General features: G+C 39.4%; 1 protein-coding gene across 5 annotated transcripts in view; it reads right to left on the reverse strand.

Annotated features, from left to right (window-relative positions):
• Positions 1 to 2674, reverse strand: part of RALGPS1 (Ral GEF with PH domain and SH3 binding motif 1) — a 549948-nt gene extending 547274 nt beyond the window's left edge. For all 5 annotated transcript variants that reach the window (XM_044664221.1, XM_044664222.1, XM_044664220.1 and 2 more), the window contains exon 1: positions 2618 to 2674. In XM_044664221.1, the coding sequence (XP_044520156.1) occupies positions 2618 to 2674 (57 nt within the window). The remainder of the gene's footprint in view (positions 1 to 2617) is intronic.
• Between the last annotated feature and the right edge of the window lie 13369 nt (positions 2675 to 16043).

Genomic DNA, 16043 nt, shown 5'->3' on the forward strand with positions numbered 1-16043 from the left:
GGTGCCAGATACAAGCCAGGCAGACAAGAGTCGGCTGGGTGAGAGGAAGTAGATGTGCTGAGGTTGGTAACCTGTGTTAGAGTCACTACTATCACCCCTCCACTCCAAATAATATACAGAGAATCACAGAAAGTGAAACCCCAGGAAGGCAGGTGGTTTTACCAATAAGCACACAAGTCAGCAGCAGAGTCAGGACTTTGAATTCAAGGTTCTTGACACCTAGTCCAGGGCTCTCTAGGCACTCCAGAACTCCTGAAAATCACAGGACTCCATAAGGGCTGAGGCCAGGAAAGACTCTTTAGATCTGAGAGTGGTAAAAATGATGAGGTTGCAGCAATTCTATTAGAACCAGAATGCTCTTATTTGCCAGACTTCCTATGCAAAAGCCAGTGCTGAGATAAAAAGTGAAAAAATCCAGATGGGAAACAGTATGAAATAGGTTTTTAAAATTGCTAATTTTTTGAGAAGTTAGTTTGCCTAGATTACTGGTTGGTTCTTTCAAGTGACCATATACAAGCAACCAGACTGAACAAAGGTCTGAAGCAAGGAAGGTGACAATCCCATTGTTCTCTACCCTAGCCAGACTACAACTGGAATACTGTGTGCCGTCCAGGGAATATTTTTTAAACCTTACCTTCCTTCTGTCTTAGAAACAATACTATGTATTGGTTCCAAGGCAGAAGAGTGGTAAGGGCTAGAAAATGGGGGTTAAGGGACTTGCCCAGCTAGGGTGTGTCTGAGGCCAGATTTGAACCCAGGACCTCCCATCTCTAGGCCTGGCTCTCCATCCACTGATCCACCTAGCTGCTCTCTGTCCTGGGAATATTTTAGGAAAGACAATAACAAACTGTCATGTATCCAAAGGAGGGTGACCAGAATGGTAAAGGAACAAGAGGATTATTTGATGGGAACTATGGCTCTTTTAGCCTGAAATATAGCAGGAGTTCTTAGTATGGGGTCTGTGAGCCATTTGTCTGTTTGTCTATCTAGCTAGCTATCTCTCTGTCTATCTATCTACCTGTCTGTCTGCCTGTCTACCTTTCTATTTATCTATCTATCTATCTGTCTGTCTGTCTGTCTGTCAGTCTATCTATCTATTTACCTATCTATTTATCTATCTCTTTCTATCTATATGTGTGTATATATTTTTTATAACAGCACTTCAATATAACTGGTTTCCTTTGTGATTCTATATATTTTATTTTATTCATTAAAAAATTATTCTGAGAAATGTTCTAGGCACATTACCAGATTGCTGAAGGTGAGGATGGCTTGTTGGGGGGATGACAAAAACATACAAAAAGTTAAGAACACTTGTTTTGGAAGATATGATAGTTGTCTTCAAATATATGAAGAACTGTCTTATGGAGGCATTAGAATTGTTCTGTATAAGTCTGTCAGTCAAAAAGCATTTATTAAGCATTTACTATGTGCCAGGCACTGCATTATGTATTGGGAGTGCAAACACAAGCCAAAAAAAAAGAAGAAAGAAGAGAAAACAAGACAATCCTTGCCCTCAAGAAGCTTATATTCCAAAGGGGAAGGCAATACATAAAGGGAAGCTAAAGGTCAGTTGGGTGGAAAAGAAGGCATCTGGTGAGGGGGTATGATGGAGAAGTCCAGAAAAGTACAGCTTGGTGGGAAATGAAGAGATGGCTAGCCTGAGAACTGCCCTCCCTAAAGGGAGGTACAGGGAAGAGCTCTCCCCCTACATTCAGAGGGAAGGACCCCAGGGGCAGAGGATACTAGCACAATGTGAGCTCCAGGGCTGAAGTGATCTTCAAGGATAAATATGGTTCTGCAGAGGTAGAATTAGAGGAATATAGGGGAGAGGAAGGAGTCAGGGATCTGCCATTCTAACTAGACAAATTTTACAAGTCTAGAATACTCGCTGCACAACAGATGTGGCTTATGGTGCTAACACCAGAGACCCTTGGTGACCCCAATACCTCCTGAGCATTTCTGGGCAATGGTCAGGCTATAATTGATGGAGAATGTGAGTTCCCAAGACGGAGGCCACGGTGGCACACTGGCACGGGTCACTCTGTGGGCAGGGCACTCTTGTTCCAGGCCTTTCAGGATCAGGAAGGGGAAATCACCAGACGTGGCCAGTTAAAATCACAATCTATTTTGGAATGTGCTACTTATTTACAATCAGTGATGTGTTCTCCTGAAATGGCCAGTGGAGTGCCTTTAGAGAATTTCTTTGAGTAAATGCCAATCATCTCTTACCATCTCAATGGAACGTGGCTTTCGTGACTTTGGACAAGTTGTGAGTATTTATTTTAAGTTGAAATGAGCTACTTCAAAAAATATACTGAGAGTCAAGGCTTGATTTATTTAAATGTCCCCCAAATATAACAACTGTCCAAAGCCCAGCAGCAGCAGGCTCCCATGGGGGTGGGGGTGGGAGGAAGCCCGAGCATTTAGAATGACAGCATTCATCGGGGCCTGCAGTCAAACACGACTCTGTTCAGGAGGCAGCAGCCGAGCATGTCCCCTGGCAGCAGGGAGCCCCTTGGAGGCCAAAGTAAGCTGGCATGGCTCCGAAGGTGTGGCTGCCCCTACTACCTCCCCCCAACCCTGTCATTTCACACACACACACACAGCATCCTACCTGGGGAGTCGGAGAGGTGACCAGGACATTGGCCATCAGGCCATTCCGTTTATACATGCTCTCTCCAGGCCTCAGGGGGGTCAGGTCCACCTCAGCTGGTGACACAAAATACAGGGAGGATTCCTGGAAGATAAATGAGATCATGAAAACTGGCTCTCAGGGACACAACCACACACACACACACACACACACACACACACACACACACACCCCTCCCCAAAGCCAAAGTGCTGAAAAGTTTGTCACTGAAGAGGAAATCTGTGGATCAAAACAGTTACAATGCATGGTTTTTCAGTGGGGACTCCGCTGAGTCAGTCAATCAATGAGCATTTATTAAAAGCTTTCTGTGACCCTGCCATCCCTAAGGTTGATGCTGGGAATAGAAATACAAATAATGCAAAAATCTCTGATTCCATCAACCTTCCTTTCTAATAGAGGAAACAAGTCCATGTATATATTTCTATCCAACAGAAGAAATACACCCAAAGTCGTTAAATAGGCTATGGTTTGGAAGAGGAGAGGTTCCAGGGAGAAGGTAGCACTTGGGCAGCCTCTTGAAGAAGGAGAGGGACTCTGTGAAACACAGATGACAAAGGAGGGCATTGCAAGGAAAGGAACGGTGACACAAAATACACAAAAAAGGAGGGCAGTGCAAAGGAAGGGAGACGCAAGATGGAGAGCTGCCTCTGAAGAACAGAGAGAATGCCAGTTCAGCTGGATCCCAGAGCCAGGTTGGAGGTGGGTGGGTAGTGTAATGCTCAATGAGGCAAAAAAAAGAAAGGTGGGGGCCAGGTTCTGAAGGACTTTAAAAGCTAAACAGAGGAGTTTATGTTTTTTTCCTAGAGGCACCAGTCATTGAAGTTAGCTGAACATTCGGGTGACATAACCAGACCTGTATTCACAGAAAATTACTTTGGCAGCAGGATGTAAGATAGGTTGAAATGGGAGGAGTTCTGAGACAGGGAGATCAGTTAGAAACCTGTTGCAATCATTTAGGTGAGAGGTTTATTATTTCTGAAATAAGGTAGTGACTGGGGAATTAGAGAGGAATAAGATGTGAGTGGTATTATGAAGGCAGAAATGGCAAAATCTGGCAATCAATTGGATCTCTGGGGCGGAGGGAAAGAAAAAGGCTAAGGGTAATGCTCAGGTTATAAACCCAGGAGTCTACAAAGATGGTGATCCCTTTGACAGAAATAAGGAAATTTAGGAAAAGGAGGGTTGAGAGAAAAGTGAATTTAGCTTTGGACATCCTCAGTTTGAGATATCTCCAGAACATCCAGTTTGAAATGCCCACGAGGCAACTGGTGGCACAGGCCTGAAATGCAAGGGAGAGCCTAAGGCCGAACATGTAGATTTGGGATGAATCTACATAGCAATGACATTTAAATTCATGGGATCTAATGACACTTCCAAAAAAGAATATAAAGAGAGAAAAGAAGAAGACCCACAGATGACAAACAATCAAAGAAAAGTGAGAAAGGACAGACAGGTTTATATAGCTATGTGCAAGGTATAGATAAGATTAAAGGGGAAGAGAAGAAGCTGGCAGGACCAGAAAAGACCTAAAGAAGGTGATGCTTGTGCTGAGAAAGCTAAGGGGTGAAGGGGAGGAAGTGGGGCATTTGAGCATGGGCAATAGAATTGGAGACGAGAGATGGTGTGTTCTGAGTCCTAAGAAAGAGCAAGAAGGCCAGAATGGCTGTAATATAGAATATATAGAGGGGAATAAATTATAGGGTGACTGGAACAACACAAAGAAGCCAGGTTGTGAAGATCTGTAAATACCAAATGGGAATTTACATTTGCTCTTAGAGGCAATAGAGAACCAATGAAGTTCATGGTGTGGATGAAAGGTAGGGAGAGCCCCATGGTCAGGCCCATGTTTTAGCACCTCTGATCTTTATCAGATTCCCTCTTCTTTTTGGCTCTTCCTGGCTCTCAGTCTCACTGGGACCTCTCTTTCTCATCATTTTCTGTCCCCCTTTAGCCTAACACTATACAAAAAATATTTCCATAGATCCTAAGGCTGGGAAAATGTCAAACATGGGTGACTCATTCTGTACATCCCTTGCTATAATTTGTAGTAGTGACAACACATAGCATTAAACCATTCCTTAGAATCTTAGAGTCAATAAAAAACTGACTAGGGAAACTTCTCTACACCAGGACTACTGCTCATCTGTGCAATGACCTAGTATAAAAGTTGACATACACATCTGCCAGTGTCTGCAAACAGTCTGGAATTCCTGGGATCAAGTCAATGGAAGGGAAGAAAAAAGCCTGCAATTAACATGATGGCTAAATAAATGACTTTTACTCAACTGCCACAGCAAATCCTGGCACACAGATGCCTGCTAACTTATACAAGCTAAAAAGCCAAACAAAAGCCCACTTTTGGCAAGATCCCAAATGATTTCAAGTTACTCTTGGAACAATGATAATAATTAGTAGCAGTAGTAGTTGTAGTAGTAAGAGTAATAAGCATTCATTTATACAATGTGGATGTATAAATCATCAGCAAGTCTCTTAGAGGGTCTTTCTAATTCAAAAAACATTTACAAACACTATAAAACATTCTACACATTACTGCGTGTAGAGAGAACCTTGCTTGGTGATGAGGGAAATACAAAATTTCAATAAGGCCTGGCTCTTGCCCTTGTGGAACTCATAGTCTAATAGTGCAACATGACTGCCACACAGAGAAATAAATAACTACAATAAACGATAATACACTGTAAAAAGCAGCATGATGTGTGAGGATATTAATCCAACTCAATTTAGCATTTTATTAAATGCCTACTGTGTGTAGAACACCATGCCCCATTCTGGGGCAAATAAAATTTAGATGAGATGCAGCCTTCCACGTAAAGTTTACAGTCTAGGAAGGGAATAAAACACAAAAACAGATAACTACTGTAAATAATAAAACATAAGTCACAGATTTGAGGCTAGAAGGAGCCTCAAAAACTATCTAGTCCCATCAACTCATTTTATATAATTGATGCTCAGAAAGAAGTAACTTGCTCAATAATATCCAGGTCTGATACAAATGGAAAAAAAAAAAGGAGTGACTCTGGAGTCAGAGGGCTTTGGTTCAAATTCTTCCTTTGACTAGTGGCTTTGGGCAAGTTGCTTAACTTCTCTGGGCCTTGGTCTCTTCACCTTTAAAACAAGGCTATTGAACTAGATGGCTTCTAAGGTCCTTCTAGCTGTAGAGCTATGATCCTGGCAAAGTCAGTATTCAAACCTCAAGCCCACATCCCCTTACACCACCATGTAGATTTTCCATGATAAGGGGAAGTATGAGAAAAGTATTATTCCAGGATCAAGAAGAGAAGGATTATTTGAGATAGTAAAAAAAGATCGCGTAATACTGAGTCATTGGATCTCAGAAGCACTGGATTGAGAGGTGGTTCTGGGTTTCAGACTTATTACTATGACTAAAAAGACCAGATTCCAATATCTGGATGGATGCCAGATAAGGACCCTAACCCAACCCAATTCAATTCACTAAAAATTCATTAAATCCCTGTCTATTAGGAATTTAATGCTTATCAGACCCACAGCTCCAGAATAAGGATACTAAGGTGAAAATGGAATCTTTGACCAAAAGGAATTTGTAAAATAGACTATGAAGAGAGAAAAGATGATATTGAGATAAGATGTCATAGGAAACTAAGAAGAGGAGGGAAAGGAAATGTTCAAATGAAAGCATCAATCAATAAGCATTTATTAAATACTTACAATATGCAGGCAATGCACTTTGGCATCAGAGATTCAAATACCTATGTGGGATAGTCCCTGTCCTCAAGGAGTTTGAGTCCCACTGTTGGGAGACAACATGTTACCCCATTGGGGTAAGTTTCTTTGAAAAGGTGGCCAGGTGACTCATGAGCTGGGCTTTCAAAACCAGAAATAATTTTGACATGTGGTTCATGAAGGGGATGTGTCCCAGTTATGGAGGACTGTGTAGATCCAGAGCAAGAAGAAAATAAACATCAGAGAATAGCTGGAGTAGACTTAGGTTATAGAATGTACAACTGAAAAGTAGTATGAAAATACAGGTAACCCTTCCTCATCTCAGAGGTTAAGGACACAGCACCCCTGTGATTGGAAAAATTTGAGTAAAAAATTTTGGCCTTCCTTTCACACCAGAGAAGTCTGCTTTTTTTTCTTTTTCTTTTATGGGGTGTTTACAGTATCTTACCATAAAATTTGGGGTAAGTATTTGGTCAGAGGCTATGTGTAGGTCAATGTTAAGATAGCTCTATCTAGCCTTTGCATGTCCTCAACTGGCTTTCACATTCTTTTCACAAACTTTAACTTTTTACTTATTTTAACTTTTAAAAAGAAATTATTTACTAAAATTATGATATTAAAAAATAAAAGATGTTGATATTACACAATACTATATATTTTATGCATTTCTGAGTTTCTAAATTTTTTTCTATGTCATCTGCTGGCCTTCATGTGTCATCTGTGGCTTCTTAAAAATTCTTCCAAAATTTCCATTTAATTTCTTATGCCATCCCAAGATATATCAAAACTGCAATGGGGAAAGTTGTGATGTGAAAATAATTCTTGTACTGTAAACACAGCTTAGAGCTCAACTGGGAGGAGGAAAAAGGAATCTGTATTTTATCTTAGGGCAATAGAGAGTGATTGATTATTTTTAAACAAGGCAGATTATTTTTGGCAGCATACAAAAAATGGATTAAGACCAAAAATTAACATTAACAGAAAAAGTCATAGACCCAAAGTGGGATTCTAGCAGTTAGGGAGATCAGGGTAGTCTTCATGAAGAAAGTGAAGCTTGAAAATAGGAAAGTTAGGCTGATAAAAGCAGAGCTCTGATCTGGCTACAAGAACTTCAGGGATGGAGTCCACGTAGCTTGAAATGAAACAGAAAAATCCCTATAAGTAGTTGAATTCGTCAAAGGGGGAAAGAGGGAGAGAGTAAGTGAGAGAGGGATGAGATTGAGGAGGGGAGGAAAAGAGAAGGGAAAAGAGAAGGATTTCTCTCATAGAAAGCTCCAGTTTTGGGGGGCAGCTGGGTGGCTCAGTGGATTGAGAGTCAGGCCTAGAGATGGGAGGTCCTGGATTCAAATATGGCCTCAAACACGTTCTAGCTGTGGACCCTGGGCAAGTCACTTAATTAACTCCCATTGCCTAGCTCTTACCACTCTTCTGCCTTATAATCAATACCCAGTACTGATTGATTCTAAGACAGAAGTAAGGGTTTTTAAAAAAAAGGCTCCAATTTTTTCTCCTCCAGATTCCATAAGAGAGTCCCGCCTATGAGTACCAATAGTGTCTATAATTTTGTCCACCAAATTACTGGCCTTCCCAGAATTCATACTCAGCTTTGAATGGCCAAACCATGGGAATCTCTCACCTTGTTCCATATCTGGTTGAGCTTAGTTTTCAGGTAATTTTAATTATTTATGGCTCCCTAGTTATTTTCTTCTCAATTCCTTTTTTAAAAAAAGTTAGATTTCCTCTTTGAAACTCTAATTGTCCTATAGCTACCAGATCAACATGATAGGAGGAAACATTGGAAACAAACTTAAAGAATTTGAATTTGAATCCTCGTTCTGACCTGAGGCAGTTCACTTGACTTCTTTAAGTTTTAGGATCCTTATTAGTAAAATAAAGAGGCTGGACCAGATCTCTAAGGTTACTTCCCAACTCTAAATCCTGTGAAATCCTAACATTTACCACAGTCACCTGAAATCTTCAGTTTAGTCCCTTAAACACAAAGAAAGTCTTATGTAAACTATCCCCAGGTTGCATGCGAATAACCAGAAGAGGTCCCTGCCTAAGATGCTAAAATATTCCATTATCTATAATCCTAATTAACTCTACATATTTATGTTTGCTCATTCTGAACTTTTACCTGATGGAGCTAGCTAAGCAACTGAAGGGCAGAGACATTAGGGAGGAGTTATTGATAGAAAGGAGAAGAAACTTCTCAAGTGTGTCAAGCAAGTCTGAACATAGAGGGAAAAGGAGTTTATTTGGATTCCATAAAGTGGGCTCTCTTAGTAAGGCTGAATGCTTCGAAATAGGCCAGGGGCTCATGTCATAGGACTTCAACTAAAGAAATTGTCCCTCTGGGTAAAGCAATGGACCTGGAGTAGGGAAGCTTATTATTGCAGTTTAGTCATTTTCAGTTGTGTCTGACTCTTCATGATCCCATTTCCTTTTCCAGCTCATTTTACAGATGAGATAACAGAAGCAAACAAGGTTAAGTGACTTGCCCAGGGTCATAAAGCTAGTAATATCTAAGGATGGATTTGAATTCAGGTCTTTCTGACTCTAGCTCCTGACTTGGCACTCTATCTACTGTGTCACCTAGACAGCCTCAAACACTTACTAGTTGTATGACCCTAGGAAAAATCAAAAACCCTCTCTCAGCCTCAGTTTCCTCATCTGTAAAATGAGGATAATAGTAGCACCTACCTCCCAGGATTATTGTGAGGCCTAAATGAGATAATATTTGTAAAGCATTCTGCACACCTTGAAGCAATAGACAAATATTAGTTATTAGCATTATCATTATAAGTAGCAGTGGTATTAATAGTAGTAGTAGTACCACCACCACCACCACCACTACTACATCATCCTAGTTTTACAGTTTCCTAGCTTTGGGTAAATTGTCTTACTTCTCTGATCTTCAGCATTCTCATATGTAATACAGGGATAATACTGTGCATACTATTTATCCTTATAGGGTAGTTATGAAGAAAGAGTTTCATAAACTAAAATGCACTCTAGAAATATTATCATTATCATCCTATTAGTCCATTTTCATCTGAGTCACATTTTTAAACAGCAATAATAATAACAAAATCAATAATCACTCAAATCTCAATGTTGGATTAAGGTGTTTCCCAAAGCCCCTTGGAGAAACTTCAATCTAAAAATAACTAAACTGAAACTTATTCAGAAATCTGAGAACTTGTGCCATATAAATGATCATGTAAATGGAAAGAATGGAATGGAATCTCGGAAAGGAACCAAAAGGAGCAACGTGTCAATGTTTCCCCAGCATGGCCCACAAAGAGGGGGCTTGGAGTCTAGACGACAGATTATGGCTCTTTAGACAGAAATATCCCTGGAATGGAAAAGGAAAATTTATCAAGCTACCATGACTTGATGGAAATATCCCTTAAGAATAGTCAGATCTCTTTGCTCTCATTCTATATTCACCAAGACGAAGCCTTCTTACTTAGTGATTTAGTGTCCTGAGTGAACACATTCTCAAGGGAAAGGCAATGGATTTGATCTTGTAAATGTCACCACAGGGTCAGGTTCTTCAGATCTGGTATCCACCTTAGATATTACTTTGTCCAACCCTCTCATTTGACAGAAGAGGAAACTGAGGCCTAGAGAAGAGAAATAGCACAGCAAGTGACAGAGTCAAGATTCAAGAGTCCTAAATCTAGTGCTATTTATATACAATGGAATGCCAGAAAAATGTTAATTTTGTTATTATTGGTGTTTTTCCCCAATATATCTCTTCCATGGTATATTTGTATGTCTATACCCTTACCTTCTGTCTTGGAATCAATAAAGAGTATTGGTTTCAAGGCAGAAAAGCAGCGAGGGCTAGGCAATTGAGGTTAAGTGACTTGCCCAAGGTCACACAACTAGGAAATGGCGGGATCCAGATTTGAACCCAAGACCTCCTATCTCTGAGTCCAGCTCTCTATTTACTGAGTCACTTAGCTGCCCTTTTCTCCCATTGAGTATTGGCAAACCAGCATCCTGGATTATTAATCAGCTTCTTGGCAGTTAAGTGGCACAGTATATAAGAGGACTGAACTTGGATTTAGGAAAACCTGAATTCAAATCCTCTCTCAGTCATTGGTGTGACATGAGGCAAGTCACTTAATCTCTCTGTCTCATTTTCCTTATCTGTAAAATGGGAATAGTAATAGAAACTACCTCCCAAGCTTGTTGTGAGGACCAAGTGAAATGGCATATTTAAAGGGTTTTCAGAACCTTAAAGAATCATATAAATGCTATTATTAGCATTCATTGTAACTTACTTTTGGGGGATCCTTAAAGTTTGGTAAGCATTTTTCTCACAAATATCCTGAAAGGAAATACTTCAATTCTATATTTTAGTGGAGATGTAAGTGAACTCATATTACACAGTTAATGGGCAGTACCAACATGTCTTATAATTTGACCAGTAAAAATAGGTCCTCACAGGCCTTATAATTCTTGAATAAAGTGAAACAGTCCCAAACAAAGAAGATGATGATTTCACTGTCCCCTGCCCTGATCTGGCCATTTCTGAAGGGCTCCAGTTAGCTCATGGAGCCACACTTCATAAAGAACATTAATAGACTGGAATGTGTCTGGTCAAGAGGAACAAAGGAGGTGCCTTAAAGGGACAAGAAAGTGGACCATAAGAAGATCTGTTGAAGAAACTCAGGATATTTAGAATATTGAGAGTAGAGAAGAGAATGTCTATAGAGCTGAGTCACATAATCAGAATACTTTATTACTTCAAGGGTTGTCAGATGGAAGCAGGATCAGAATACTACTCTTGCTTGACTAGAGAAGTCAGGCTTAAGATTAATGCAGGAAAATTATAAAGGCAGTTTTTACTTCAATATGACTCAATCCACAGCCTCCAAGCTCAGGATTTATACAAGCCATGTTCAATCTTGGTATAGTTTTCCAAATCATGTAACCTTGGCTAATCTTATTCCCACTCTTTCCTCTGGAGGGCTCACAATATGCCTAAAATTTGTTTATGTGTAAATCTCTACAGATGTGGGGGGAAAGAGTCCCCAGCTCCTATGCTACCACTCAAAACAATAATGCTTATCAAGTAGAAAATGTAGAAAACCCACGAAGTACCTACAGTAACCCTTCAACAATCTAGTATAATTTTGCTCCTTCAGGAAGTCCCATATTCCTTCTGGGATGCTCTATTGAACCTAACTCATTGTGTCCTATTATGGTTTGGACTCCCTTCAAAAGGCACTCACTAATAATTAGAGAAATATGAATTAAAACAACTCTATGTGCATTTAACTTATTTATAGTTTCCCTCTTTATATTCAAAATCATTCACCCATTCTGAATTTATCTTGGTATAGGGTGTGAGATGTTGACCTAAACCTAATCTCTCCCATATTGTTTTCCAAATTTCCTAGCAGTTTTTGTCAAACAGTGGATTCTTGTCCCAAAAGTTGGGCTCTTTGGGTTTATCATACACTGTCTTGCTGATGTCACTTATCCCAAGTCTATTCCACTGATCCTCCCTTCTGTCTCTTAGCCAGTACCATACCATTTTGATGGCCACTGCTTTATAGTATAGTTTAATATCTGGTACTGCTAGGCCCCCTTCCTTCACATTTTTTTTCATTATTTCCCTTGATATTCGTGATCTTTTGTTATTCCAAATGAACTTTGTTATAGTTTTTTCTAATTCAGTAAAAAAGTTTTTTGGTAGTTTGATAGGTATGGTGCTAAATAAGTAAATTAATTTGGGTAGAATGGTCATTTTTATTATGTTAGCTCATCCTACCCATGAGCAATCAATCTTTTTCCAATTTTTTAGATCTAGTTTTAATTGTTTGGAAAGTGTTTTGTAGTTATTTTCGTATAATTCCTATGTTTGTTTTGGTAGATAGATTCCTAAGTATTTTATATTGTCTAGGGTGATTTTAAATGGTGTTTCTCTTTCTACCTCTTGCTGCTGTGATGTGTTGGAAATGTATAGAAATGCTGATGATTTATGTGCATTCATTTTGTATCCTGCAACTTTGCTAAAGTTGTTGATTATTTCTACAAGCTTCTTAGTTGATTCTCTAGGGTTTTTAAAGTAGACCATCATATTATCTGCAAAGGGTGATAGCTTAGTCTCCTCATTGCCTATTTTGATACCTTCAATTTCTTTTTCTTCTCTAATTGCTACTGCTAGTGTATCACCTCACACTCATCAAATTGGCAAAGGTGGCAAAAAATGGATATGACAAATACTGAGGTGCTATGGGAAAACAGGTATATTATTGAACTTTTGGTGGAATAATGACCTAATCTAGTCATTCTGGAAAGCAATTTATTATTATACCCTAAAAGCTATTAAACCGAACATGCCTTTTGACTCCGTGGTATTGCCACCAGGTCTACATCCCAAAGAAAGAGGAAAAAAGATCCATATATACAAAATATATCGAAAGCAGCTCTATTTGTTGTGTCAAAGAATTGGAAATTGAGGGACTATCCATCATTTAAGGTAAGGCCAAAAAATATGGTAAACTATTGTAATGGAATAAGACTTTGCTATAATAAATAAGGAAGGAGATGGTTCCAGAAAAACCTGGGAAAATTTATATGAATTGATGGGAAGTGACGTGAGCAGAACCATGAGAAAAATGTAGACAATAATAAAATATTACAAAGCCAAACAACTTTGAAAGTCTTAGGAATGATGATATGCAAAATGGCCAGCCACAATTCCAGAAGACTCATGTTGAAACATGATACCCACCCTCAAATAGATAGTTGATGGGCTCAGAATGAAGTTTAAGGCTTGTGTTGTTTTTGTTTGGGGATATGGCCAATTTGGGATTTTTTTTTTCGGTTGACTCTACATGTTTGTAACTGGGGGATTTGTTTTTTATGATTTCTCAATGGCAAGGGCAGAGGAGAAAATTTGAAACTAAAAATAAAATAAAAGTGAATTTTTCAGAAACTAGAAGATAAGGCTATTATAGAAAGGATTTTTGTTCAAGTAAATAGCCCCTGAGGCCACTTCCAACTCTGAGACTATGAGATTATGTTTCCCAAATATGGACTATGGATGGGCACAAATTTCTGCAGGTCTACAAAAACACTATTTCCATTTCTTCACATATTAACTATCTCAAATCCCTGTATGTCACAAGTATAGATACTCTTGAGACTTAAGCAAATCATGTCCCTCTTTCTGAGCCTTAGTGCATGTGTCAATATGAGATTTTGTGGTCAGAAGAACATATCTACTGGTGGCCAATCCTCTGGTAACAAGCTCCTCTCTCAATTAGGTTGGTCGATTTTCACAACAGACAAATATGGTGTAGGCTCATCCTGGAAAACTTCCTGAGTTGATAGTACTTTCTAGAGCTTAGGATCAGAGGGTAAAATGACCTGAAAAAATTCATGGTGAAGCCCTGGAAGATGCTATTGAACGGCGGGGAATACTAACTCATTTCTACAATGGCTTACATTTTACAAAATGCTTTTCCTACAACAATCCTTTGAGGGTAGTAATACAAGTGTTGCTGCCACTTTATAATTAAAGAAATTCAGGCTTTAAGAATGGAATGGCTTATCTAGGATCCCATAGATGGTATGTAATAGAGCTAGTTCTCAAACTCGGGTCCTCCGATTCCAAGACTAGAACTCTTTCTACTACACAGGATGTCCCCAAAGCCATCTAGTATGGTTACCTCCTTCCATTAATCTCCAAAAAGCCTATTGGAAGCAGGCACAGACCTAGGCAATATTTGGGGGTATGTTTTTGGTGTCCTTGCCAATGGCAGGAGAAACACATGCTGGTAATTAGAAAAGAACTGGACAAAAGGAAATGAAATCCCTGCCTAGGGTGTGGGAGATGGAGGCCAAAATGGAAGCAAGCAGAACAAAAGTTAGTCCAGATGGGTACAATGTGTCTACAAAGCATGAAGATCTGAAGTCAAAGACAGGTGTGAAAAGCATATGACAGGTGAAGATTCAGAACCAAGGGAATTTTGAACAACAAAAGGTGACCAAAGGCAGAGTTCCAGGGGGATAACTGACTCAACTTGATCTCCCCTAAAGCATCAGAATCTTAATTGCAGATCTATGAAGGGCCCAAGTTAATACTGATATGTGTGACATGGTGATGAGTGGGGTCTAACGAGTTCAGAGATCCACTCACCTTTCTTTCTATGCCTCTTGCCTAGAAGAAGCATGGCTTGATAGATAAACCACTGGATGTTCTAGATACAAATTTATCTTTAGTGTACAAAAATAGACACAGAGCTACAAGGGTAAGTGAATGACTGAATAACAAACAAGTCACTGCCCATGGAGTCAAAATTTTAAGCTTCAAATTGTAGCTTGGGCACTATTTGAATTTAGATGAGCTACTTCTTTGTCCTGGACTTCAGTTTCTTTCTTTCTTTGCAATGTGGAGTTAAGCTAGATAACCTCTGAGAGCTTTACAAAATTGAAAGACCTAGGATTCTATGATTTATCTGATAGATCTCTTTACCACCTCACTGATCCTTGGTTTCCCTCATCTGTAAAATGAAGATAATAATACTTGTACCACCTGCCTCACAGGGCTGTTGTGAGAAGAAGACTTTATAAATTTTAACATACTAAGAATATTTGAGTTGCTCTCATTATAATTCCTTTGCTCCCCCCTTGTGGCTTAGAGCTGACATTGGGTTTTTAATGGAAGGACAAGATAGAAAATATTTGAAGACAGGCTTCACAATCTGTTTCTGAGAATTAAACTAATGTAGAGGGGTTCATCCACCAGAATGTTTAACTCTGAGGGATGAATATATATATATATATATATGTACATATGTACATGTGTCTGTATATATTATTTGCTGTAGTTACTAATGAAATTCTCTAAGGAATGGAGGGAATGGGACTCAGGTCAATGAAAGAACAATCCACTCCACTGATACCACGGATCTTTTAAAGTACTGAAATAAAGTACTACTAAGAAAAAGACAAGGACAGCTAAGTGCTGCAGTGGATAGAGTGCCAGGCTTAGAGTCAGGAAGACCTGAATTCAAATGTGATCTCAGGCACTTACTGTGTGACCCTGGCCAAATTACTTCACTGATTGCCTCAGTTCCTCATCTGGAAAAGGATTGGCAAACCACTCAAATATCTTTGCCCAGAAAACTCCAAATGGGCTCACAAAAAGGTATTTACAACTCAACAACAACAAGGGGAAGGTTCTGTCTGTCTCCCTTTTCTCAGTTGAAGGTTGTCTTGTAATACAAGACCTGGCCCACTCCAGTGTGTGCTTTCTTAACTTTACCTGGGCCTTCAAAGCAAAGTAAACCTCTTATTTCTCTTCTGTTGAGTCCTTAACTCAGCCTGAAGAACTTAGCACAATGCCTGGTACCTAGCAGGAGCTTAACAAATGTTGCTTGATTAACTGAATTGTTATTCTAAGTCACTGATTCCCAAAGTGGGCGCTACCACCTCCTGGTGGGTGCTGCAGCGATCCAGGGGAGCAGGTGCATTTATCTTTCCTATTAATTGCTATTAAAATTTTTAAAAAAATTAATTTCCAGGGGACTAAGTAATATTTTTCTGGAAAGGGGGGGGTAGGCCAAAAAAGTTTGGGAACCACTGTTCTAAGTCTTCTCTTTATTTTTTCCATTGTTTTCTTTCTTTTTCTTTT

The sequence above is a fragment of the Gracilinanus agilis genome, chromosome 2, assembly GCF_016433145.1.
Source record: "Gracilinanus agilis isolate LMUSP501 chromosome 2, AgileGrace, whole genome shotgun sequence".
NCBI lineage: Eukaryota > Metazoa > Chordata > Mammalia > Didelphimorphia > Didelphidae > Gracilinanus > Gracilinanus agilis.